General features: G+C 41.7%; 1 protein-coding gene across 3 annotated transcripts in view; it reads left to right on the forward strand.

Moving 5' to 3' along the window:
• LOC124181063 (transcription factor 12) overlaps positions 1-27,651 on the forward strand; it is an 82,518-nt gene that overhangs the window by 27,942 nt on the left and 26,925 nt on the right. Inside the window, exon 1 of one of the 3 annotated variants that reach the window (XM_046567237.1) lies at positions 5,369-5,675. The exons of the other annotated variants lie outside the window; for them this stretch is intronic. Within the exon in view, the coding sequence (XP_046423193.1) occupies positions 5,484-5,675 (192 nt within the window). The 5' untranslated portion in view covers positions 5,369-5,483. Of the gene's footprint in view, positions 1-5,368; positions 5,676-27,651 lie in introns of those variants that run through there. 3 annotated transcript variants of the gene reach the window in all.

Here is a 27,651-nt window from a genome sequence, read left to right on the forward strand (position 1 = left end):
CCCCTTCTCCTCCCCCACCCTCTCGTCCCTTCCCGTCCGCCAGCCAGCTTCCTTCTGTACTGACGCTGGTAACCTTCGTCCCAGACACCCACCCACTCTGCAGCCTGCGATCTTGCCTTACTAGCTGGCCACCATTCAGTATATACATATAATATCTCTTCTACCCCCTGTAAGTCCACCGTACATACAAAGAAGCATCCCTTTGTTTGAAAGAAGAATTAGAAGACACACACACGCGAAGATAAGGGTGGAGAGGTGAAGTGCGAATCGGGAAAAGGAATTGTATATAATGTATATGCGGAAAGAAATGATCGAAAGTCTGTTTCAATAACCGCATATGCCTACTATATGCTTTACATTTATACAATAAGCGACACTCAGCTTTTGGAGGTGACGATTTATGCGACAGTCAATTCATTGAATTGTTTTCACATACGTGGCGTACAACGAAATTTCGAGTTTCTACAGCTAATGAATTATACTTTGTCCTGGGAAGTTGAATTTTAGTTATTATAATAATAATACAATCTCCGCAGCTTGGAATTTCTATAATATAAATTCGTAAATATCATCACCGCGATAATTTATTTTCTTCTACATATATACGGAAATGAATTCACGCGTTTCACTTCTTTTTTCATCACAATCATTTCAAAGAAGACAAAAAAAAAAAAAAAATTAACACAGCTTGTTACACGTTTATCAATATATTGTAGATCACTCGTAACGAGTATCGAAGCATATATAAAGCAATATACATATATATACACATACATACACACAAACACGCACACGCGCGCGCGTATGAAATTTTGTCATTAAAGAATTCACAAATAATTAGGTAACCTCGCCGTGCCAACTGTATAAACTGTAAGCGAGGCGCGAGGTGACGTCACAACCTTCGATCTTAGGAAGCAACGCCGCTACGCTGTATTAATATTCCTACACGATATACCGCATATAATGTACGTAGATACTCTTGATGTGCCCTCAGCTATTTCGCATTTACCGACGTTATCATCGATATACCCATATCGACGAACCGAGATCGTGTCGGCCGACTTTGCAGCAAGGTAAAGGATTCGAAACATCTTCCCACCGCAAACTTCTTATCCACCATATCCTACCGAGCCAAAAAGTATACCTACATGATATAGGTGTAGCTACGGGAGATTGACTGGTGGTTTACAATTAACCGAAGAGCTCCCGGAGCAGCGCGAAGTACGTCCTGGTCTTCGTCTTCGAGTCACGCGAGTTTCTCCGTATGGGTGTTGCATATGCAACATATGGACACAAGTCGGTTAGAAAAAGCATGCGAACGACAAGTCGTAAGATAGCTGTGCCATTATACGTACTTAGTTCGGCGTATACGTTATTGGACTGTAAAAAATGACACTGTTAAAATCGACCAATTTTCGGCGGTGTGGGCTACTATATAACAACTTTTTGGGTCGATTCTGAACTTGAACGTGAGACAGTGCATGTTAGATCGACGTTAAATAGTGTTAGCTTGACACGAAAAAGTATTCTATAGAAGTCCGCGCCACATTTTTTCTCTTACAACCTATGTACCACGTACACGCTCTCGTACATTTATACGCGTGTGTCGCACTCTCAATTAACTGATATACATATACACGTACGGTACATTATATACTTTATGTATACGTCGACAAAAGCCGTTGAATCTAAAAATAGATGATCCATCGCTTAGATCCAGCTTCGTATGTATGATATGCATATAACATACTCGACTATGGACGGATGGGTGGGTGGGTGACTCGGCATCGTGTCGTGGCGACATAACTCGCGCGTTTACCAAACTTTGCTACAGGATTTGAATATTATACGGTACGTTATAATCCCGCGTAACACGCGTAACGCTTCCATATCTCGTCAGCACTGCAGGCCCGTCGCTGGCTCTTGTAATGTGCTGCAACAGGATGCACGTATGTATATACATGTATATACACATAGAGTATAAAGCATGTAAGGTTGGATTTAGACGAGCTGCAGCCACGCTCGATTGGGAGAAAAAAAGATTTCGGAGCCATCAGTCCTTGTTTGCCCTTGTGATAGGCAACATGCACCACGATTATGCGCTAAAAAATGGTAATAAAGAAAGCGGGCGAATTCGAGTAGGTATTATAATTTTCTCTGTAGATATCGTTACAGTTGGGGCGCGTTTAGAGTGCAGTTTAGCTATTCGAATGACATAACCTTGCGCCGCTGGTACTTCTTTGGTAGTTACGCAACGCGATCGTACGTACGTAATAATACGAAAATGGTCGGCGCGCGATGCGCTTTGTTTCTTATTAAATATGTTCGTTCAGGGATCTTGAATTGATGCGCGTTTGTACGTGTGCAGTTATTTAACAATACCGCATCTGTAAAGAGAGATCGCGGTACCTACACGTATTCGCGATGCTAAAAACACTTTTAGTAGCCGCGTGCAAGCGACGTCTTCCCCTCGATAAGTAAGGCTAATTCCTATAGGTATAGCCACCACGACCACCAACCGTTGAAATTGAATTAGCTTAGTTTTGCGTAAACATGATCGCACTTATAAAACTTTTAAACTCGAACCGACCGACGACACTTCCGTTTCTGCTAAATATTGCGCGTTATGCGTTGCGCGCATCGGTCGAAAAATATTCTGCAGTTCCTGCATGTACGCGTATCTCGCGTAGGTACACGCGTGTTTTGTGCGTGTGATGTACTTACACATCGCACGTCGTACGTAAACCTATACATGCGATATTTGCGCCTCTGACAATCGGTATGGTATATACACGTAAGGGTGTTGCGCGAAAAAATTATTTGCGAATTTCCATCGTGGCACCCTCTGTAAGGTTTGGGTTGAAAGAATGATTCTCTCCAAGGATGAGCGCCATCTTAGACGTAACGTAGAACGCGCGTCTTTGGAGTGAATCTTTTTTTTTCAACCCAAACAAACTTTTCAGAGGGTGCCACGATGGATATTCGCAAATCATTTTTCCGTGAAACACCCCACACACACGTCATGTATACGAAAATCATACAGAGAGCGCGAGAGATGGATAGAGAGACGAACAAAGAGAGGAAGGAGAAGAGTTATAGAGCGATGAAGCGGATGAAAGGGGAAAAATAAAGAAATGGTCGTAAATCGGGCGCGCGAGGGTTTACAATAAAGGTTTTTGACTCAACAAGTGGGACGATATTTTTAGCTCGGTTAGTAATTCTTTCGGGTACGGCAAAAACTAGTAGCCCTCCCTCCTCCGGCTTTCCTTCTTTCTTTCTTTCTTTCTTTCTTCCGTTCTCCGGTTCCCTCCTTCTTTCGTTAGGGGTTGCCTGCGCCCGTGTACACACAAGCCTGTCGGCCCTGCTATTGCAGCGTTACAACAGAGTCCCGACGAAACGACGACGACCGAGCGTTGGATTCGCCTACCGCTTGAGGGGAAGCGTCGCGACGCTCGCTCGCAGAGAGAAACAAGGAAAGAGCTTCTCCGCGCGAACCACGAGGGGAGCTGAGGAGGCCCGCGGGGGCTGGAGTGAGGGATAATGATCGTACGTTGCTCGAGGGGCGGAGGCGGGCAGGGGCGACGGAGGGGGGGGGGGGGGGGAACGGCCGGAGAGGGGGCGGAGCTGGGGGCAGGGGCGACGGGCGAGGCGCCCCCTTAGAAATATCAGTCGCGTCGCGTACGTTAGCGAGGCCACGTCTTTGATGCGCGTCGCAGTGATCTTCGAGCCTCGTTCTTCGTCCTGTCATTCTCCTTTCTCTTCTTCTTACTTACATTCTATCGCGTATGCGTACAATATACGTACCCATACCTGCGCATCGATAGTTACTACATCCGATAGTTTGTTACAACGACGCGTAACTGTGTATCCTTAGATCCTATGCACGTATGTAGGCTTATGTACGTGTGTAACCGCGACGCGACGTGTGCCGTTCGTAACAGCAGCGTGTAATTTTCGTATTCGTTGTAGTCCGCGGGGTACGGTGCGTTATTATCACCGTTCACTTTGTAACACCCCTGGTTAAAGGAAAACAAATGTAAAAGTGAATCTTGCAAGAACGAAATCAAGTAATGTTAATTATAATAATGATATCAACCGAAGAATGGATATAAACGAAATATATGAGCAATAACGACGAACAAATATCCCGAATTCAATATTACAATGCAGCTGAAACGGCTCGTTGCTGTCCAAATGTGTACATAATCCCAGGATTGTAAATAGCATAGCTTCGTTGGCGATTTGTTCATTTTCTATTTTTTTTTTAATTTTCTCCATTTGGACGTTTTCATTTTTTCGTTTCGCCGTTGATACTTTTCATTCCTCCGCATCGCACACGCGCATTGTAATATAGGCTTGGATATATTACTGTTGTTATTGTTGTCGGTGGTGGTGGTGGCAGTGGTGTTGGTGTTGTTATTGCTGTTGCTGTTGCCGGTACTCTCGTTATTTTTGACACGATCAAAGACGATGTTCGAAGATTATCGCTATTTCGTGATTCTATTAAAATTCGCCGCCTCGAACGTGTTTGAGGTGGGGGTTGTGTAAATAATACGTGTCAACGAAAATTCTCTAAAAAGGAGAGGTACAATATCGAGTACTCCGCGGACTTGTGTAACGTGTATCTGAGCTGCGAGAAGCATCGGCACTAGGTATAGCAAAGGGGAAGAGAGGGACGAAAAAAAAAAGAGAGAAATTTTCCGCGATCGCCGGTATATAAGTGGATATATTTAACTTGTACCAACGTCGACATGCGTGCGTGTGTATGAGACGTCTTCGAACTCTCTACCTGCTACAAAGAGGAAATATGTGCGGTATATTATAACGAATCGGGAAAACTTATTGACACGTACGTTTCGGAATTTTAAAACAAGTTTTATCACGATATATTTATATATGTATAAATAAAGTCTGTGATAAATTAGCAACGCAACTGATTGCGAGAGAGGGGAGAATCAGTGCAGGATACCGGAAAATGTGGATAATAATTGTCGACGGAATGATATTTTTCACCGCGTTACGTACCGATTGTCCAACGTTTATAATAGGAAAGTGAGGTGAATTCGATAATGTGTAAATAGTTGTACTTACTACAGCTGCCGATTGTAAAAAACGAAAACTCAACGCGTCAAATAATAATAAACCCCGAGTATTCTCGTCAAAAGTATAGTTATGTTACAAGTGCACGGGAGTTTGAGCGGATAAGCTGATGCAGAATGAGACTGAAGTTTCAACATTCGTCTTCCGTCGTTTTATACGGAAGTACGCGAGAAGCAGATAGCGGACATTATAGTATATATTTATTTATTTAAAACGACGCTGACGGCGGGGAGGGCGGGGGGGTGGGGGGAAGGGGGAAAGGGGGATAGAAACAATTCCCGCAAGCTCCATGCGGGAGAAAAAGTGTTACAACGAAATCGAGAGATACGAGAAGAAGAGGAATTTGCAAGTTTTACCGAAGTGGTGTGTTCGGGGGTATAAAAATGCAATCTAACACGATATATAGGGACATGGGTAACACGGAGAAGTTGATGGGAAATAACAACAACAATAACAACAACAATAACGGATCTACGGCTACGGAAATGATGTTCCAAATGGAGGACGAGGGCTTGACTCAGCTCGGTAGCGTTTTTCATTCCGCCTACCAATCCATCGTCGGTGGTGGTCCTCAGGTAAAACAAAGTTTATACGCAATGACCGTATGCGAGTTTTTTTTTTTTTTTCTTGAGGGGGGGGGGGGGGGGGAATTTAAGATGCAACATTTATTGATATATAAAGGCGATTCGCAGTTTACTTTATCCCAAAGTTTCTTTCTTCCACTTATCTTCCGATCAAACTTTTGTCGGAAGTTGTTTTGTTTCTTTTTTTTTCTGTTCTTTATTTTTTTTTTATTAATTTCAGCTTACCGCCGTGTTTCTTCGAGTTTTACAACTCTCGTAGGATTATAAAACTTGTCTGTGAATATGTACGATGGGTTGAATATGCTGATTGAAATCTCTGGTTGTTATCGTTATTGTCATTACCGCCAATATCAATGTCAAAATCAAAGGAAGAGAAACTAAAAAAAAAAAAAAAAAAAAAAAAACATACATGGATCGCGCTTATCGACGCACTATAATAATCGGCACGTAGATGTTACGTCATCAAGATGGCGTTGGTCACGTGGGTGGACACGCCGCCGTTGCCGATGCTGCTGCTGTTGCTGCTGCAGCCGTCTCTCGCTCTTTTGAAATTCTGCAACCCCGCGAACGAATTCCCCGAAATGTCGCATCTCGTTTCTTTTCTATTTTTCCTTATCACGCGATGCTCGGATGCTTCGACGAGCATACGTATTAGACTGCCTCAAAAAAAAAGACCTATATTTTTTTCTGGATCTCCCACTTCGCGAAACCATAGTTTATAATATAATGTTGAACCTTGTGAAAGGAAATCGCCGTGCGATTTTTTTTTAGGCGGTGCGCATTGAGTTTTTGTATTCGCCATTTGATTAACACGTAAGAAATTCAATTCTAACCGCTGGAGGGAGATAATAATTTTTCTCTACAACGGATGGAACTCTATATGGTAGCATTCGACTATTTGTATGTTTTCTTCGAGTAAGCGCGGTGTAGAAAATTTTTCACCGCGCGAGCTTCGAGATATTCAATATTGCTCAAAACGTGGTTTTTCACCTTCTCGACAAATGGGTACTTATACGCCCAGCTTACTCGACTGGGTCACAGTAAAACGTTGAACAATATTTGTCAGAAATACATTAAATTTATTCAATCTAACCGAACTCGATCTGCCTGTATGTCGGGAAATTAAAATTATCAAATACTTTAATGGAAACTTTTTCGCGTAGAAAAAAACATTTTGTTCCGATAAATACTATTTTTACATTAAACATTTACATGCGTCAGGCTTTGATCCTTTAAAAATGGTACTTATTCATTAAATACTTTTTTTTTGTTGCTTAAACAATAGTTTTCAATTTAAATTCTTAAGCGTTTGCGGAGGTGGATCAACTGACGTATGAGCGCGATTGAAATTTTCTACGATGCGCCGATTCGAAGAAAACATGCAAGTTATCAAACGCTACCGCACAGAGTTCCGTCGTTGTATAGAACAATTATCTCCCTCCGAACGTCAGAATTGAATTTCTTCCGTGTTAATTAAATGGCAAATACAAAATCACGATGCGGTACCGCTTAAAAACATCGGACGGCCACTTTCCTTCACGAGAATCGATATTATGTTAAAAACTATTATTTCGTGAAGTGGGAAAACGAAAAAAAAAAAGAATTTTTTTTTAGAGTTACTCCAGTACATACATATATACGAAATTCTTGACGTTTTTCACATTATATGCGAATAATCTTACGTCCGTGTCGCTTTTATTTGATTGCATCATTATTGTTATTTCTATAATTTTTTTTTGCAGTTGCTATTATTATTATTATTGTTGTCGTTATTTTGTCTGAGAGTGCACATTACAGCCGCGCGATATTAGCGCGTTCCAACGAGAAACAGTACATGTTTTTCACGATGATCCCGCATATGAATATAACGTTAAACGTATGCAGACGCGAAATATATATATGTGCGTGTATATATTATTTATTTTATTATATATATACATGTATTATATATATATGCACACGCACACACCTATGTACGTGTATATGGATATGCGTATTATTTTTGAACCGAAGCGATGATGATTAAACGTGCGGTATATAGAGGAGGAGGTATAATGTCATGCGTACCTTATACTATTGCTATATCTACCATATACGTGAATAATGCATGCATTGTTTGATTAAATGGAATTCATATCCAATTTAAATACGGCTTAGCTAGAAGTAATACGATTAGCAGCTTATTCCGTTTGTTAATCTTCTCTACAGTTTACATATATATGTATATACTCTATATGTATATGTATATGTCTAAAAACACTCGCGCAGCGACGCACACACACGCTCACACACTATTGCCCCCCCCACCAGTCGCTTCTTCTGTATAGCTCTATAATATATCCGCACGACTTCTCTGGGTGTACGTTATATCTGAATTTATAGTATGCATTCCGCTCAGTTCCAAGCGTGTATAATTTCGTTTCAATCTCCGCACTTTCTTTGCTCACTCTTTTCTTATTGTTAGCTAGCCTCGTATAGGTAGGTAGGTAGGTAGGTAGGTCGGTAAGTAAGTAGGTAGGTATAACGTACCCTGCCTACTTTTGTTTTTTCTTCAAATGCAAACTCAACGAATAGCCATGTTTTATTTGTTACCCACTTCCTCGTTGGCATTATCCCGGCAAATGTGTAACACGAGGCGTTATTGTAAGTTATTTCGTTTGCGGTGATTAAATGTTACCGCATCTCTTGACCATGGCCAATAAAAGTAATGGTACAATGCACTCGGAGGAGGGGCGATCGAAGAATCTTCGAAACTCGTCTCTATCTATTGTAATGCAATGTGTTTCCGATACCGCGAGATCGGGCAAGAAAGAGAAAGAGATAGAGACAGGGATCGAGAGGGACGGGCTTATTACAACTGCAGTGGATATGACGAGGAGGTACGGACCGGAAATGACCCAGCCCCTCCCCTCGGCCCTCGACTCAAAACAGGTTCCGTACAGGCACCGAAAAACCCACGTCACCACCTCTCGACGCCCTCTCGGGGTCCGGGGATTTCGTTCAACGAAGCTAAAGGAAAACCAAAATGCATGAACGACACGACGGGGCGAGGCAAGGGGGAAAACTGACGAAAGAAGAAGAAATTAGAAACAAAAAAATGTTTATCCTTAGGAGGGGGGGGGTCTCGTTTTCCTTCGGACCCTTGTCGAAAGATATAAAGAAGAAATCCCCCTGTCGATGATGTCGCACCCTACTGCTAGCGTTACACGCGTTACGGACCGGGTCTGTAGGCGGACTGCACGATGCACGTACGTTAAGCTTTCAAAGAACCGCGGTAGCCATGCTGAGCTTTTGAGAAATTAATGAGAGAGGGGGAAAAATGGGATGTAATAGCTGTGCATGATCGTTAATTGTCGAATATTAATGTTCCAATTATTGCGAGAATATGGGTGGTTGCAGAGCATGGTTGAGACACCGTCGTTGTGGTCGACTTGTAAAATTTTGCAATGACGCGGCTTTCGAAAAACTTGTCATTTTGCAACACCGGAGGATTGTCTGAAATTTAGGAAACCGTTGATAAAGCACGAAGGAACCCAGATTTTATAAATTCAACTTCTCTAGTTACTTTATTTAACCCTGAAGGTGCTAGATGGTAAATTTTTGTTTCAACGTTTCGATACGGTAAACGGTAAGGTAGGCGTATGTTCCGTTCCATCTTACTCGCTGCCTCTAAACGGTTATGTATGCGCCGTATCCGGCTGATGGGTGAAAATTTGTTCTCCCGATCTTTTCTTCTCTTTTTCCTCCACGCGACGCGTGGACTCGCCTGCAGTGTAGGTATAGCTGTTAATACTCGGCGTAGTCGGCGACGATGTCTTATAACTCGACGTGCAGCAGCCGCGTTGTCATTTCCATAAAAGGTTCTTTGGCTCCTAGAAGAGCCGGTATCGCGTCGCCTTCAAACCGATACAGCAATGGAAGGGACCGCGGTCGCGAGATCTCTCCCTTTCTCTCTCTCTCTCTCTCTTTCTTTCTTTCTCTCTCTTTCTCAGCCTATTATATACTACACAGTGCTATAAATAATATATGCCATGCCGACCGCAATCTAGTAGTGTTCGTGTACCCTTGGCCCTTCGCGATTGTGTATTCCCGTATCACGCAGGTGAAGGAAAGAGCGAGAATTTTTATGAAGTTGAAGTTGCTTACGTTACTGTAACGATGCACGTTTAGGAAACATCGTTATCTCGTCGCAGCCTTAGGATTGTTTGAAATTCAGTTAGTAAATCGTAACAGAGAAAACTGTTCGGATTTTGAAAATCTAACTCCCTGCAAGTCGTTTTGAATGCATTTTTACCCTTTACCCTTCTGATTTCTCAACGGCTTTCACGGATATTTATTTATTTATTCAAAGCCAGATGATACAATATTGGGTATGAGAAATATTCCATCATTATATCCTATAGAGGTGATTAAACATCTTTACATAGGTCCGGCGTGGAAAGACATTCTAACAAAAATGGATAGCTGAATAATACATAGATAAGCCATGTTATTTCCCTGTACCGATAACCCAATTTCCCAGTTTTTTTTTTTACAGTATTTTTCTTCAAGTTGGATAGTTTCGAGTTATTATCAAGCTTACCGAAGTAAATCATTGTTGTTATGAAACTATTACTGTCGTAAATTTCCTTTTTTAAATTAAGGAAGGATTAGGTTTTTATTTCTCGTATTGCTGCTTGAGCTGTCGTTGTTTAATTTCAACTTTTCATACTAATATAATAATGATTGTACAATAAAAAAGGAGCTTTAAAATCTCGTAGGTTTTTTCAATTTCGAATTTTTAAACACTATTTTCAGGAGCCTGTTCCGTAATCTTTGCAGAGGTCCAATAACAATCGCATGTGCTCCTCCCCAGGCAACTATTCCACATAAAGTGACACTATGGAGTAAAGCATAACAGATATTTTGCATAGTTTTTGGATCTCTGCCAGTTTATAAAAAATGAACAGGAAATAACTTGGTTTTTTTCACATTTGTTTTTATACGATATTCGAAATATTAAACGAGAGTTTCGTTTCCGGTACATATATGTTTGAACATCAGTATATTAATTAACCGCGGTACGCTTTACATGGAGCGATCTCTACGTACGTGTACTATATGTATGTACGTGCAAAATTATAGGCATACACAATAGGCTTAATTCAACGATCCGACTGTAACTGTCTGCGTCGTGTACACGCATCTGGATCAATTATATAACCTGTCTTACGTATAAGATCCAGCCTGTGCAGTTATGTTATACGCGTAAATACGTTATTGCTTTATTTGCTCCTCCCCGTCTGCGTGATCCATATCCACGGCACAATAGGCTATATATATTTATACATGATTATTATACGTACGTCATATGCTACTACATATGTATACTACGATACATCCCGAGAATTGAAATTTCCCGGTGTTTCGCTCTGAAAAATAAGCTAAGAGAAACATGTGTACATTGTACGTTCAGCGATCCCAGCCCCGATTTCGATTGATTTGAAATCTATTATGTATACGTAAAGGTTTCGCGGACGATCCGCCATCCGTCCATATCGCAATATTTTATACTCGCCGCTATACGTATAATTTATAACATTATCCGCGAATCGCGCAGCACTCTCTGCCCGCCTTGCCTCGGGCCATGCTAATAGCTGCGAAATCCTATACATGATACTCCTGGTTGTATGCACTTACGGGGCGGACCAAAGAAAAAAAAAACTCCCCGCCCCGCTCGAAACTAAAGAAATTAATCTTTCATTCCGCGTTCGAAGATCCGATAAATCTTGATTCGTTCATGAGATACACGGTGTTGAAAATCTGGTTTTGAAAAAGTCGCTGGGAGGATGAAAATGAATGAACACTAAAGAATGTTCGACTTAATTTCCATCTTAAATTGTGATTTGAAATTTGATTCTGGCATTTTAAAAACTTTCCTAGTCTCGTTCACCTGACAAGTTTTTAAATATCTGTAAACGCGTTCGAATCTTATTCACATATTTCAAATCGGTTCCGGTTCAGTTATTTATTTATTTATTTTCGGCCCACCCTGTAGATACGTCTTCCCGGAACGATGCAGCGGCCTGGCGTAGATGAGCGAATCCTGGAATATGTATTGCTTTGCTCGATCATCATCCCGCGGAGGAAACACGGAATACACACATAAGCAAGCTGCGGCCGCTACATCGTCGTTCCTGTATAAATAATACCTAGATATTGACTTGGAGTTGATCGCTGTAAATTATCACGCGTCCGTGTGATTTACGTGCAGTAATGTACGCATAAGTCTATTGCATAAGCATTGAAAATTACGTCCGATGAACCGAATAGTTCGATGATATCGTATCTCTTTCTCTCACGTTTTTTTTTTTTTTTTTTGTCTATTTCTTTTCCACTTTATGCCGGTCGAAGCTTATCAATGCGCAATGGCACCAAAATTGGCGTGCAACACTGCATTATAGAAGCGAGTAACGCGCGAGCTCGTCCGAAACGATGCACCGAGCAATCCCAGTTTTACGGCTCGATCTTCTCTCGCACCTGCCGTTTCCTGGCGCGAGCCCGCAAAGTCTTGATCGCGTTTACGGTGGCCGAATTCTACTCGCGGGAAAGTCAGATATGGACGCGTATGACGCACTCATACCTCTACTCGTTGACGAACACACGCATGAATATCCCTCCGGGGCATAGCCGTGTATAATAATAAAGTGTAGAAAAGCATAAGAAAGCGGCAGCTTTTTCGAGAGAAGAGAACCGGAATTTGTATGCGTTATATGAACGTGCTTCGGTCCATTCCTACGGCCTCTTTACCGAGCACGATGTGATGCACTTACAAGTATGGCTATACAAATATACGCACGTAATATTCCGATTATAACGTGTGATAAAGTAGAACATTTAAACATTCGCTACATTTTTTGACAGCTACGGTTTCAAGATTATGATTGAACTTTTCTAAGAAAAAGAAGGAACGATGGGGATAAAATATTTGATTACGCGTTACACGTGTAATTGAATGGAATTATACACATAGCGATGGTCGGTCGATTGTTAATTCTTTGACACTTGAATGAATAACTCGCGTTTAATTTTTAAAATGAGGATGAAAATAATATTTCACATAATGATACCGTTTCACGCAAGATGTAATTGAGAATAATTTTCCTGTTTCCGTAATACGCTGTTTGCTGTATTATGACCTTGGTGCGATACTTGGTTTTCAATTTCTCTTCGCAACTGCCTCCGGTTTTTATCGATGCGGTGGAATCGTCACACAATACGATCTCTTTAGATATGGAAAACAATTATTTATCATTGATTGTAATCGTTATATTATTTTTATATTTCAACCGGATGTCGTTTATTGTTTTTGCTTCTTCTTTTCTACTCACAATTACATTTTACATTGATGTATACATGACGCGCGAACGCATGGTATTATTATTTATTCAATTATCGCTTGTTTCTATACTGGCCTAGAAAAATAAAAGTTATCCTACGGTGCCCAGGTTCTTGAGAAACGTTGACTGTTCCATTGGACATGCATAATTGATTAACCGCTTATAAACCTGTAGGAGGATTCTATGCAGTAGGTAGTCACGAAACGATACACGAGCACGTGCGCACGTGGAATCTCGCGTTCGCCACGTGACGATAAGCTCGGAGAGGCATCGACTACAGCGTGCATGCTGCATTGTATCCTCCTCCTCCTCCTCCTCCTCCTCCCCCCCCCCTCTCTCCATCCCGCCTTTAAATCTTGACATTTTTCTCTTATTATCTCCCGACCGAACGCATGCGACGCGACGCGACGCCGAGTAAGAAAATTCCTGTTACGTCTTATACGGCAGAATGCAGGACCGTACGCTTTACCCCTCTCCACTGATTCGCGCGGGTAATACGGACGTATATGTATATAACGTCTGTATATGTACGATATACATGTGTATGTATGTATGTATGTATGTATACGAGGCGATTCGAGGCGGTAGGGCGTCAGGCCTCCGGCCTTCTCTACTGCAACGCCATATGGTCTCTGGGCCCCACTGAACGATGTCTACCCACCACCACTAACCGACGCGCACCGTTACACCGGGGTACAGCTTGAACGCTTGTCGAGAGAATGGGAACCCGGGTCGTCGTGACTCGTGATCATCCACCACCGCCCTCAACATGCGGACGCGCTGCATGCAGACACGGTGGTGAGGAGAAGAGAGGAGAGGAGAGGAGAGGAGAGAGCAGCAGCAGGCCCCCCGACGCCATCGACGCCTCCTCTGCAGCACCAGGGTTGCTGGTGGTGGTGGACGTGAGAGCCATGCGTGGAACCCCGAGCTGTATAAGGCGGTGTAACTGTAACATGATGCAGAAAAAAAGGTGCAGCGTTGTCGGGGGTTTTTCGGCCGGAAAACTTTAATTGCATAGGTATCCGGTTTTTTTTTTTTTTTTTTGTTTTTTTTTCAGAGAGAGTTCTTTTCTTTTCTTTTCTTTTTCAAGGAGGACGTTCTTTCGGGGAAATTGATTTAAAAATTTTACACTTTATTTCCCATGTATCGCAAGGCGGAAATAATTTGACAAAGGATATACGGACGGAGAGCTGAAATTAAAATTATTTTAGATACGTGGTTTGTACGGATGATTTGCGTGCGCCGTATTCGCTTATGACGCCGCCACTTCCACCGACAACCATCCCCTTCTCTGATAAACTCGGAACGTGCAATAGACACGTATAAGAGTATTTATAGTCGTGGCGGTCGATACCTACATAAGTTTACGCCTGCAGAGGTTGGCTGGCTGGCTGGCTGGCTAGCGGAATGACTGGCTGGTTCGTTCGTTCGTTCGATGTTGTTATACACGTGATTTTATATCCTTGCGACGTGAACTCTTTTGGACGTTAGCTTTTGTCACTATATATACGATCGAGCCGATTGAACCCCTTCTCGACCCTCTCAATTTTCTTCTTTTCAGGGGACTTTACTTGATTCTGGGAATTATTGTAGCCGAGATTCGATGTAGATTTTTCTTCCCTCCCACACCCCGGAGAAAGCGGTTCAAAACCATGGGTGATGAGTAGGTACTGGTAGTTAATACCATTGACCTTTCCGCATTAAACAGACCCGGGAGGACGCTAAGAGGCCTCCGATTGTTCCGAGGCATGACGCGATATGTCCAGGTTAATTTCCGAATCGTACCTGGGATATACAAGTTGTTTATTTAGAATAAGTATATCTTAACTGTAATTAGTCGCGGAAGGTGAGACCTGTCGGTACCAGTCGTCCAGCTCCTGCTGGCAGGTCCCCCGAACCTGGGATTTCCAAAAGTGAACAGTTGGCTTCCAATGGCTTCCGTAGTACACCGGGCTATGTATGCGTGCGCACGCACCACGTGTTGTACTTACGGTAACAACCACAACCACCACTACTACCAGTCAAAAATGGCTGCGTGTGCGTTGGGCTTCCATGAAGAGGTGCGTGGACAGGTAGCGCATTCACAGAGACATTTTGAAACAATGAATCAGGTCCCCGAAGACGACGGAGAACAGCGCTAGGGCGAGAGTCGAATACATGCGTAGGGGAGGAGGATATTTTTCTGCTCCACGGTGGTACTGGTACTGCTTCTTGGGGCTGCAGGTAGTTTCCTCGAGGAAACGATTAGCCCGATTAGCCTTGAGTCGAGAGACGGACCTGCGACTGGTGCGGTGTACGCTACCGTGACAATTATCCCTGCATCGAGTGTCTCTCTCGTTGACCCGACCCCCTGATGGCGAACCTGCGGCTTAGGGGGGCTACACGCACCCTTTGTGTACCACAGCAGGGTTTCGAAAGACACGGTTTGTAGAACGTCGACCGACGCTGCGGCGCAGTGCAGTGCTGTGGGATTCGAAAAGTAAATCGGTTGGTTTTCCTTTTTGCTTTTTTTTTTTTTCCTTTTTTTTCAAATTTTAATCCGTTTCATCAACACATACAATAGATGCTTGTTGCGGATAATTTGTACGTAAGTAGTTGCGTACTTGAATCTTATCAACGCGTCGATACACCCTGAGACTGGAGGAACACGAGATATTCTTCACCCCGGCGAAGCCTTTGTTTGCCACGGGATGGATGTGGGAGAGTGCACGGAGAACCGAAAAGACTTTGCTGCATCGCCAACTCTCTCGAGTCGCGCACACCACCCGGCTGCACTCTGCTAGGCGGCACCCCGGACTTTGTCTACAAACAACTTCGGTCTCGTCTTTCGCCCGAAAGAAAGCTACGTTATAGGTATCCTGCACGAACGTGGCGCTCTCTGCTGCAGCTGCACCGACGCCACGGCAGCAGGTCGCGTAGCTACGATCTGGATAATCACCCTTGAGTTTTCATGCTTGTATATACATACGTATTATAATACATGCGTCTGTTGATGCATGGAAGCTCATAAACTCTCTGATTTTTTTTCTAAATTTTCTAATAGGAAGAACGACGATGCGTCCAGGTTCTGATTGAACGTTTCGAGTTAATTCACCCGCATTATAATATAATTCATTTTCAGCAGGGCATGTTTTGACAACATTTGTACTTTATACCGATCGACGTTTATTTCATGACTTACGATTTGACGATTTCTCGCTCACGTACCATGAGATGTATCACGATCGATAAAGTGTGTTCCCGCGCTTAACAAAATCATGCATCTCCTGTTGTAACCCGAATGCAAAATGGTTAGGCCAAGGTCCGATGTACAAGTTAGACACACATGCGTATGAGACGTCCTCTCCAAATAACAAACCTTGTATGACCGACGCCAACCGGCGTCAGTTCGTAACGAGACGCTCAACGTAAAGAAATGTAAAAGTTTCTCACCATTCCTTAATAAACATTATTCTTTGTAATACAAACTCCTGCGGGACTTTATTTTTGCGCCAGGCGGGCGAGTTACCTCTTGAACGATATCATAATTGCGTTACATAAGTACAGACGGATTTACTCTCTGTATATGCCAAAATGTTCGTGCCGCACTTCCAGCAATATTCACATACGTCGTTATGCCTACTTTCTTGGCTGACTTTTATATCGTCGTCGTCTCTCTTCTTTACACTGCTGTTCTTCGTTCCGCATCGCAGGGCAGTACCTACTCGCGTGCCCGTGATCGTTGAGCTCACAGTTCGGTGTTTCGTTGATCGGTTCGTATGTGCGCCTGTATAGGTCACACTGCGTTCGCTCTATACGCAGCGTCGTACGCGCACGCGTGTGCGTGTATGCGTTTCGGCAGGAGCAGCTGTCCGCCAGGTGCGTAGCCCTCCGACCAATCCACGCTCTTCTCACCCCCCTCCCCCCGTCCCCCTACCTCCGCCACCATCGTCAGGGGTGCTTAACCTGCGGCGCCTATACACGCCTGTCTGGCAGATACGCTGTTACATAAATTTCGCTTATAGTTAGGCTGCATACATCGTGCGTACGACGTTGTAACACGCTTGACGTGTCAAGATACATACGTTTGCGGGAAAGATGCAGACTGCACGTCGATATTTCGACTTGCGTAACAAGCGTAAGCGTGTATGCTATAACGCAGCAGTGCATGGAAGAACAAAACTGACATTACAATTGGAATAAAAAATTTTTACTACCTACAGTCGAATCTTGATTTTTAGTCACCGCATGTAGCAGCAGGTCGAAATACAAGTATATATAGAACACTTTTTTCCTCCCTTGTTTTCTCTTAGAAAATTGCTGAGATTGAATCTAGGCAGAATAACTTTTGTCAATCATACGAAATTCAATTTTCGCTTACTGGTCTCGCGTATCGTATACTTCACATAACAAGCGCGGTAAATTTATACAAGGGAAAGCTTCGGGTGCATTTGAATGTTAATCACTTATACATTATACATGTGGGGAGGGGGATATGAACCAGGTTCGTATCCGTTAAAGGTAAAACTGCAATAGGCACGGCTGCAGCGAAAGACTGCAGCCTGCGTAGCGATAGCGCTGCATTATAACCTACAATACAGGCAAAAGCCACCCGCGCCTTGCGGCTCGTTGTTGCGCAATCCGGGAAGGCAGGCGCTGCGTAGTCTCGGAAATTCATTGCGGCGTCCATGCATGGCGGCATGCATGCATCCATGCATCCATTCCCCTGAATATAGTATAAAAGTATCCACCACTGCGCATTCCCGTCCACGTAGGTGGCTGCATTCTCCCGTGGTTGCGCTGCCCAGATTGCGTCTATATCCACGTACGCGTGCGCGCGTGTGTGTTTACGTATATATAATGCTTGCGAATTATATACGCAGAATGTCAGACGTGTCTTTACTATATGCTATATAACCCGCGGAGAGCGGTGCGTGCGTGCCACTGTACCAGAGTTAAAACCCTCCGGGGACTCGGACTTACTTATCTTCCGTTTCGTTGCAGCGGCGGCGACACGAGACAATGCTGCCGTAGTGTGCGGCATTCGCGCTCCGGTACTTCTATTTTTCTTTCTCTCTTTTATTTTTTCTTTCCTTCGCTCACGTTTTTTTTTTTTTTTTTTTTTTTTTTCTTGTCTCCAGTTAATACGCTTTTGTTTTTTCTCCTTTTGAAAGATACACGCCGCACCGCGCACGGTCTTGTTTCCTCTTTAGGGAAATGGCGGCGACAGCGGCGGTTCCCTTTGTGTCCACCCACGCGCTACAAATTCTTTGCCAATTATTGTTGTATATTGTACCATGTAGCACGTATCTCTCTACCTTCCTGCCGCATGCCCCCCTCTCTCCCCCATCAAGGCGGCGACACACCTTTTAGAAACTCGAACGGTGTGGTCTTTACCACCTCACGTGCACTCGCTAAGTTGTCGCTAATTTTATCAGCTCGCCTTCCATCTCATTTCCGATTTTTATTTCTATTCTTCCTGCTCGTTTATTTTACTTGTAGTCTGCACGTTCGTTTGTAACACACTTTGCCGAGAATATGTCTTATTGTTTGATAAAAATAACGTTGCTACTGAATTGAAATAAAATTAAAAATAGGTACGGTGAATTTGTTAGAGAAAAAGTTCGCTGATAGTTTTCAATCGCGCTAATGTCATTCCCGCTATGTGTATACGGTCACCCAGAGAAATAGCTGCTAAACATCGAGACGATGTTGAATCGCCGCGGAATCAAGTACGTTTACACATATCATTGTTATGTAAGATACGCGGTTCATTCGTTCGTTGTTTAATATCAATGTTGACCACGGGAATTTTTCTTCATCTATGCGATGCCGCGACGTGGTTGAGCTAAGTACAGTGGAACGGGCAAGGATTCGCGTCGGCGAAATACCACCACCGAAAATTTTGCGAGGGCCGACTTGTACGTACGATTGACTGGACGACTGACTGACAGCCGCAATTACTAATCGGAGAACCGTGGATTCCTGCGGGTGAAGAGTGTCCCAGATTCTACTTTCAATACCTATATCATTGGAACCCTGTTACCTCCACGTTTTATACGAGGTGCATTCGAAAAATAACGAGAAAACAGTTTATTTATTCGTCTACAACAACGTCATCCCCTTCCAAATAGTCCCCATTAGATGTATTATACACTTATGCCAGCGCTTTTTCTAATCCTCCAAACACTTCTGGAATTCGTTCGGCGTGGAATAGCTTTTAGCTCTCTCAGCGATGTGTTTTTAATCTCACATTAAGGTTCTCTTTATTTTTGGGAACTGAAAAAAGTCACACGGCGCCATGTCCGATGAATATGGAGGCTGGGGCATCGTTACAGTGTTGGTTGTAGCAAAAACCACGAACAAGCAATGAAATGTCAGTAGGTGCATTATCGTGGTGTAAAAAGCCATGAATTGTTTTGCCACAAACTTGGGCATTTTTTTCGGATTGCTTCACGCAAACGGCGTTGAACTTGTAAGAAGTACTGCTTATTGACTGTTTGACCTTGTATCAAGAACTGTTCATGGGGCATTAAAAGTTTTCTACACTTGATTCCATTATATAGAAAAATTTAATACAAATTCTCTGATGCATTTTCAAAATCGCTGATTCTAATTTTTAATTGCTGCCTTCGTTTGGACAGAATCACTCTCGGTCAATTTGAAAAGTTTTATATTCAAGGTCAAGTTTCTAATAGAAAAAATGGATATTTCAAAAAAACATCAAGAACAAAAAGATTTTGTTTCTGAACGTAGTTTCAAGAAAAAAGTATGCGGTATCATAAAAACCAACAGTAACGAAAATAATCAATATTTTTTCGCCTCTTGAAAATACGCCATTGTTTTTTTTTGTGTGCAGTGAGGTATACAAAAAAATTGTAAGAGACCTTTTTTTGTAGAGAATTCAATTTCCTATGAAAATATGATACATATTTTTTTTTTTATAAATAGTAGATACCGAGATATGTATTTTTCATCCTCACCACAGGAAAAAAATAGAAAACTGCGAGGCGGAGGACCTTCCTATTGAAATTAAGAGCTCATACTTGGAGAGAATGTTTTTGAGGTCTGTACCAACCAAGTTTTCGGAGTACAAAGTGAAAAAAAAATAGTCGATTTTTTTGGCCCACCCTAATATATATATATATGTGTGTGTGTGCGTGTGTACATATACATGTAGACGAGAATGAGTTGTTGGTGCAGGATATCGCGATTTTTCTTTTTCATTCGTTCAACCAATTTCGTTTTTTCTGCAATTCGACTCCGTCGGACGTAATCAGAGTGATCGATTTATTTCATCAACGAATATATATCGTCGTTCCAACCTAGACGACGCAACGTTACGTTTGTACTGCGGCGCCGAGTTACGTATTGCCGCGGTCAAAAGCAGGCCGAGTTATATACTACATTTAGCGTATCACGTTTTCCAGAAACGACACGTGCACGTTTTAGGTACATGTAAATCGAATCGGTATATATTCGTATCATAAACCATGACGGCGAAAAATTACGGCCGTCGATGCATAATACGATCGGATGATATGTAATCAAAAACATCGAATCGAGTGAATATATTTTCTTTACTTTACTTCTCTCCGTCTTTCGCCCTTTCCAATGCCCGAGGATCCTGATCCTATGGTGGGGGTTTCCTTCGAAAGCTCCTTTAGCAATTCGAATGTACATTTTCTAACCGATCAGGAGGAGAGGAGGGATGTTTCGAATGACGAAACAGAGAAATTTACTTATCACGGGACTTCTGCAATTGAATGCAATTCGGCAGACGGAGAGGCGATAAAAGCACTGGGGAGATGAAGCGAAAGCCGTTTCTCGCGATCGAAGAACCTCGAAATACGCGATTGCCGACGAGGGAGGAAAGAGGGATGAGAATACACGAGGGGTAAAAAACTGAAGAGTGGAATACCCTGTTATACTTATAAGTACTTAAATATTTAACCAACGCGGATACCAACTCCCGGGATTTGTATATAGGTATTAGCAAATTCTTTTTCCTAACCTGCGGTATACAACGAATGTACCATTTTTTCGTATTGTCTCTGTATATTATACACCGCTACCGTGCGTCTTTGTTACATGATCAGAATTTTTGTTATTTCTATCAATAATCGCCGATTCGAGTCGAGCACCTCAATTAGTCATCCTAACTATGTAACATGCGTATATATATATATACCTGTACCAAAGTGATTACGCAGAACTGAGTATAAAATGAACCATATGTCGTGCGAGATACACACGTCAATATACCGCGCAAAGTTATACGCTACACGACACATATAATGTAACAATACGGTGATAAATCGTTCGAGCCATATACATAATATTTCGCAAAAGAAAAGAAATCAAAGATATAGTTGCGATATGTAAGAATATATATATATATGTGTGTTATACGGCCACTGTCCAGCTAGATTATTAACCCATTGCCCGTATATGTGTGCATTAGCGTATTAGACCCTGTGCATGTACACGAAGAACTGCGCGTATCCCGCGATACAATCGTAGTATAATATTGTGTATAGAAACGAGCTAGTTTAATCGTGCTTGCGGGTTAACGGCGGCGGTATTTAAATTAGAGGGCTGACAGCTGATCGCCGTATCTGGAACTGGGCCGCGTGGTATACAGATATCCATATATCCTGCAATACCTGACTCTTTGTGTAAAAAAAATTGACGAGTTCAGATCCTTCTCGTTGCCTCTTATGTTTCGCCGATCCCTTCATCTTTCACTTTATCCGCGTCGCTTATATTGTTATCGTTCAAAGGTCCTGTAATAACCGATAATTTCTTGTATCACGGCCACGTAGACGATCAATTTATGATTGGTTTCTAATTTCTTTCTCGTTTATTATTTTATACATTTTCAATAAACGTATAACACATTGGAATTTGCCTTATCCTTTTTATCCTCTTTTTCGTCACTTTATATTATTACCCTATTTGACATTTTCAGATAATCTATTATTACAAGATGAATATCGACGTGTAACGGCATCCAACGCAACTCATACATGTGTGCGTGTTAAATAAGGTGATACTATATCATTCGATTGTATATAATATTCCGTCAGCTGAGGTGCCTTGTACATGTATAGGAAAAATATAACCCCCTCCCCCCGTCCCATCCCCGATTCTTGTTTGGAAATTTCATCTTTTCATTTACTGACATGTTTACGGCTGCAGTAAACTTCGTATCTTCGTAAATTAAATCGCGTATAATTGAATTAAATTTTTATTGATTCGACTACGAACCTGTCATGTATAACGAAGATCGATCGATCTATCCAGATATCCCAATTTATCTCGTACAGTCTCATATTGACAGATCCGCTTTTCCTTTATATGTTACAGGTAAGTTCGGACAAAATCGATTTCTCTCCCTCAAACGGACTTTTTTCGCGTTTTGCGCCTACCTCGGTAAGATTTTTTTTGTTGAACCTTGAATTTGGTCTAGAGTGAAATTCAGCTACAGGACAACTCGTATAATTTATAATGAAACGAATTGTCGGCCCTTTAACATCTTTTTTTTCATCATAATGGATCGATCTAGAATAATAATTGAGAAAAGACACTCGAGCCGCGTCTTCATTAAGGCTGTGCGATATCGAATATTTGATATCAATTTTCTATATTGTTGAAATATTTTTCTGTCGGTAAATATCAAAATACTGAATTGCCGATAAAATATACGAAATTACCGATATGATGCCGAAATACCGGTAAAATATTGAAGTAAATATGAAATACCGAAATACTGACAATCGGAGAGTGTATAAAATTAGAAACTATTTCTCCTATAATTGCAGAAACTATTTGAATGTGTAGAACGCAAACTCGTCCGCGGTCAACTTCAGGCAAATACACCAGCTACCACGGTCTGAGAAGACGGTAGCGTTATGTGAAAATACAACGTTACACCAAGATTATTCCCATTAGGCAACGCAGAGGAAATAACGTGAAAGCATCAAGTATTCGGCTTTTTGACATTTTGAGACTCACAGTTTCAGTATGTCTGTATTTCGGTATTTTGGTATCGGTAGTTCAAACTTTCGGTACAACAATATCGGTATTTCGGTGTCGCTATTGAAAGCCAATTTTGTTACCGAAATATTTTGAAAAAAAATTATCAAAAAAAGTTTCGGTATACTGAAATATCGCACAGCCGTAGTCGTCATTATAGACCGTACAGAGCGGTTATATTGAAAGGACCTGCTTGAAAATTGCAACGCGTCTAACTTATATGCGTAGGCAACTTCGGAAAATATTATTACTAGCACGGTAAGCAGAGTGACCGATGCGGAGTGGATGCCATTTTTAGTAGCGACCCAGCCATTTCTAATACGCGAGAGGTTATGTTTGATTGTCACTTGTCAACCAGTCGATTCTAGGGAATTTTTTATTCTTGGCAAACATTTGCCCCACGTTGCGAGAATGGATGTCAGCCAATCAAAATTAAGCAAGTTGAATCGCGCGCGTTACCAGCGAGTCCTTTGAAGACGTCCTCTCGGTAAATTAATAAAACAAGGTACAACGATATACTTATCATAAATCTGTATGCGGATTAAGGTTGTGCCGAAGAATAACGGTTGGAGGAGGAAGAGAAACAGGCGTTAGGCAGAATATGAAGTGAGAGAGGAAGGGGGCAAACCATTGCCAAAATGGCGGCTTGGCCATGTGTGAGATATTTATCTTCCTCGTACACGCATCTCCGGCAGTTATACATATAGCTATAGTGACTAATAACTTTCACGTCACTGAATTCTTACGCGTTCGTAAATACACATAATACGTATGTACACACGCGTAACATGTACCACACGTCTAGGTTCGAATGTGAGCTACAGGTATATCAATTTTTTTTTTTTACAACGTGTATGCATGCATATATTTATCGATTGTTAATATCGATTTCTTATTTTATTACCTATCATGTATGCATAACTCGTTTGCAAGTATAATATACGTATACATACATTATAAGAATATCGTATAACGTACACGCACAATTACACATGATTAATAAACCAAGTTGGTGCAGAGGGGCTGCAGTGGCGGCGTTATACGGTAGCTTTGGTACAGCCAACAGCCAACTAGATTAGGTCCGGGTTATATCCAAAATGCGTATGATATAGATATGTATATATATATGAAATTACTTACAGCATAAGCGGCAAGGCGGCGGGAAGGCCGAAATTGCTGTAGGGCTGTAAAGGGGTGCGGTACAACAACACACCGTTGGCTAGACTACAAATCATAGAACAACGGACGTGTTACCAGTTACTCCAACCCCCTACCACCCCCTATCCCTATTCCACCATACCGCACACCCTTGCTTGATACACGTCCTCTCTTTGACCCCCCCCCCCCCTCTCTCTCTCTCTTCCTCTCTTCTACTCCTCTCGTACGGTGCTCTCGTACGGTGAATGTTGTGCATCAACCTTATCAGGGGAAACTTCTCTCTGGTCTGAGCCTTTCCCGCTCTGTAGGGGGTTCCACCGTCAAGTATTTCCTAATATACTTTTCTTCGAAATCAAATCTTCACACATACGCACGGTTAGTGTTAATATTGTTGTTGTAGGTTATATACCGAGAGATTTTCTTGAAAGGATCTGCTTGACAATTGCATCTCGTCTGGTCTATATAGGCGTAGCCAACTTCGTAAAATTGTTACTAGCATGATACGCGGAGTGATCGATATGTAATGGATCGCGGTTACGCCCTGTTTAACCGGCCATTCTTGATAGGCGAGAGGTTATGATGGTTGACTGCCACTCGTCAACCAGTCGATTCTAGGGAATTTGTTCTTGTTAGCGAAGGTTTGCAGGTTTGCTTCAGGCTGCGAGCACGGATGTCAGCCAATCGAAATTGTGCAGATTGAATCGCACGCGTAGTAGCGAGCATGTCCTTTTAAAAAAAACTCTTGGTATATCTTATACCTTTGTATGCCCTGCACGAATACTCTAAAACCACGTTGCCCGACGCATCAAGACCACCAATACGAATAATCTGACTTATCCGAAAATCGCTCGGATCCTTCAAGCCACTTTTTGAAATTCCACTCTCTTCGAAACCTTAGGAATTATATTCCAGATCCGCGAGTATAAAAGGTAGTTTTTTTCTATTCTCATTTTGCGGGGTGTAAGTTGAACACGCTTCGGCGTGTAAAACCACACACGCGCACACGAACAATGTTCCATACCATGCCTACGACGTAGGCACGTCACTCGCAATATCAATGTGTATGCACGTAATGGTTGTTATTGACGGGGGTGTCGCTGCGCATGCTAATTGACATTGTAATATCACATTTAATGCATCACGTGCAACGTTGTCTAATATGTGGAATTATGTCTACGGTCGTTCTACGTACACACATACGTATGTGCACGACGGTGGTTCAGGAGCCAGCCGTAGATATATGCTTTGCGCGGTGTGAATTCCCATCGGAGGAGGGTAGATCTCTATCTTATAATCCCGCTTCCGCCGAATACCTTGTGTATATACGTATAATGTATATATATATACCTATAAGCAAATAATTTTATCCACCATCGATCAGATAATTCAAATTCTTTCAGAACACGCTCGCTTTGTGTTGCTGTATATTATACATACAAGCTGTACTTGTACACAGTATTATACTTATTTAATATACATATACATATACCTGTATATACCATAAAATCCATTAATTATTTCTCTAATTCTTTTGTGTCCTTATCGTGTCTTTTCTTCCGAAGTCGATACCATTTCCATTAATTCATCTTATTTCTGCGAGATGTTGGAGTTTATTCGGATGAAGAGTAGGTACGTATAAAAAAGTGTGACCTAACTCTAGCTTACGATTCGCTTATACCAATACTTCTATCGTAGCACACATTGATGAATTTACTTTATGGCTGTGATCACGTGTAGAGCTCGGGCGCTGATAACGCGAGAAATATGGAGCCTAGATCAAACGAAATAGATAATCAATTCATTGATACGGACGTATGTATGATATTCGTTTCTGGCCCTTGGCAACAAAGTAACGATCAAAGAGCGACAACTAAATGATCATCATAATTTTTTCGGTCACCCGCTTATCGTACATGCTTATTATACGTAATCATACGACATATATACCTTAGGGTGGGTCAAATAAAATGACTATTTTCTTTCCCTCGATATCATGAAAAATTGATTGTATGGCATCTCAAAAAAACCCTCTGCAAGTATTAGCCCTTCATATTTAAATTAAAAGGTCCCTCATCGCAGATATGTATTTGCCATTTAAATAACATGGGAGAGTATTTTTTTTTTTACTTTGGAATTTTATGAGGCTTTAACCGTCGAGGTTAGGAGTCTTTTTAGTACATTTCTGTAGAACTTTTGATGCTCTACACAAAAAAGCACTGTTGTGTCTAATCGATAAAAGTAAGCGTTCAAAAGATAATCGGTAATAATTAGCTTTGGATTCGACTTACCATGTTTTTAGTACATAAATTCCAAATTTTTTTGAATTTTAGTTACCAATAAGAATAAATATATGTTACTAATTGTTTTCAAATAAATACAATGACGAACTTTAAAACCAATTACATTTCTTAGCGTAATAATTTCAAAAGTATTGAAATCGATTTAAATTAAAGCTTTAACAGCGATTATTTTTTGAACGGTTACTTTTATCGATTAGATACAACAGAGCTTTTTTGTAGAGCATCAAAAGTTATACAGAAATGTACTAAAAAGACTCTCCTAACCTCGACGGTTAAAGCCTCATAAAATTCCAAAGTAAAAAAAAAAATTCTCCCATGTTATTTAAACGGGAAATACATATCTGCGACGAGGGACCTCTCAATTTAAATATGAAGGGTTAATACTTGCGGAGGGTGTTTTTGAGATGCCATACAATCAATTTTTCATTATAACGAGGGAAAAAAAAAATAATCATTTTATTTGACCCACCCTAATATACCTACTGTACTCGTATACATAAAGAATAACAATCTTTCGAAAAATCTTATTCGCTTGCAGAATTTTTTTTTCCTTTTTATCTTATATACATATAATCCACGTATTATTATCCTACAAAGTCTGTATCAACGATTCGATCGTATACAATATAATACAATGTAATATATCGTACGTGGTTGCACGTAACGATTACCTATCTGTCATATCTTTGGTCTGAAGTGCGAAAGGAAAAAAAATAACCAGTGACGCGCTTATTATTATAATATACAATCGTAGGAGGCGATCGCGTATATCCGTCAGTTACAATATCTGCTGCAGGTATCGGTTATGTCGAAAATCTTATCATATATTGCGTACCTACCGAGAAGTTCTTTTGAACGGACCACCTGCTTGAAGCGCGCGCGATTCGGCTTGCTTGATTTTGATTGGCTGAAATCCATGCTCGCAACCTGAAGCAAACCTTCCCTGACGAGAACAAAATTCCCTAGAATGGACCGGTTGACAAATGACAATCAACCATAACCCCGCTTATTAAATAACGGTCGACCCACATCGCCTGCCGCGATTCACTACGCATCGGTCACTCTGCGTACCATGTCTGGTAATATTTTTACGAAGTTGGCTACACTGCCGTT

This window comes from Neodiprion fabricii, chromosome 4 (assembly GCF_021155785.1).
Source record: "Neodiprion fabricii isolate iyNeoFabr1 chromosome 4, iyNeoFabr1.1, whole genome shotgun sequence".
Lineage (NCBI taxonomy): Eukaryota > Metazoa > Arthropoda > Insecta > Hymenoptera > Diprionidae > Neodiprion > Neodiprion fabricii.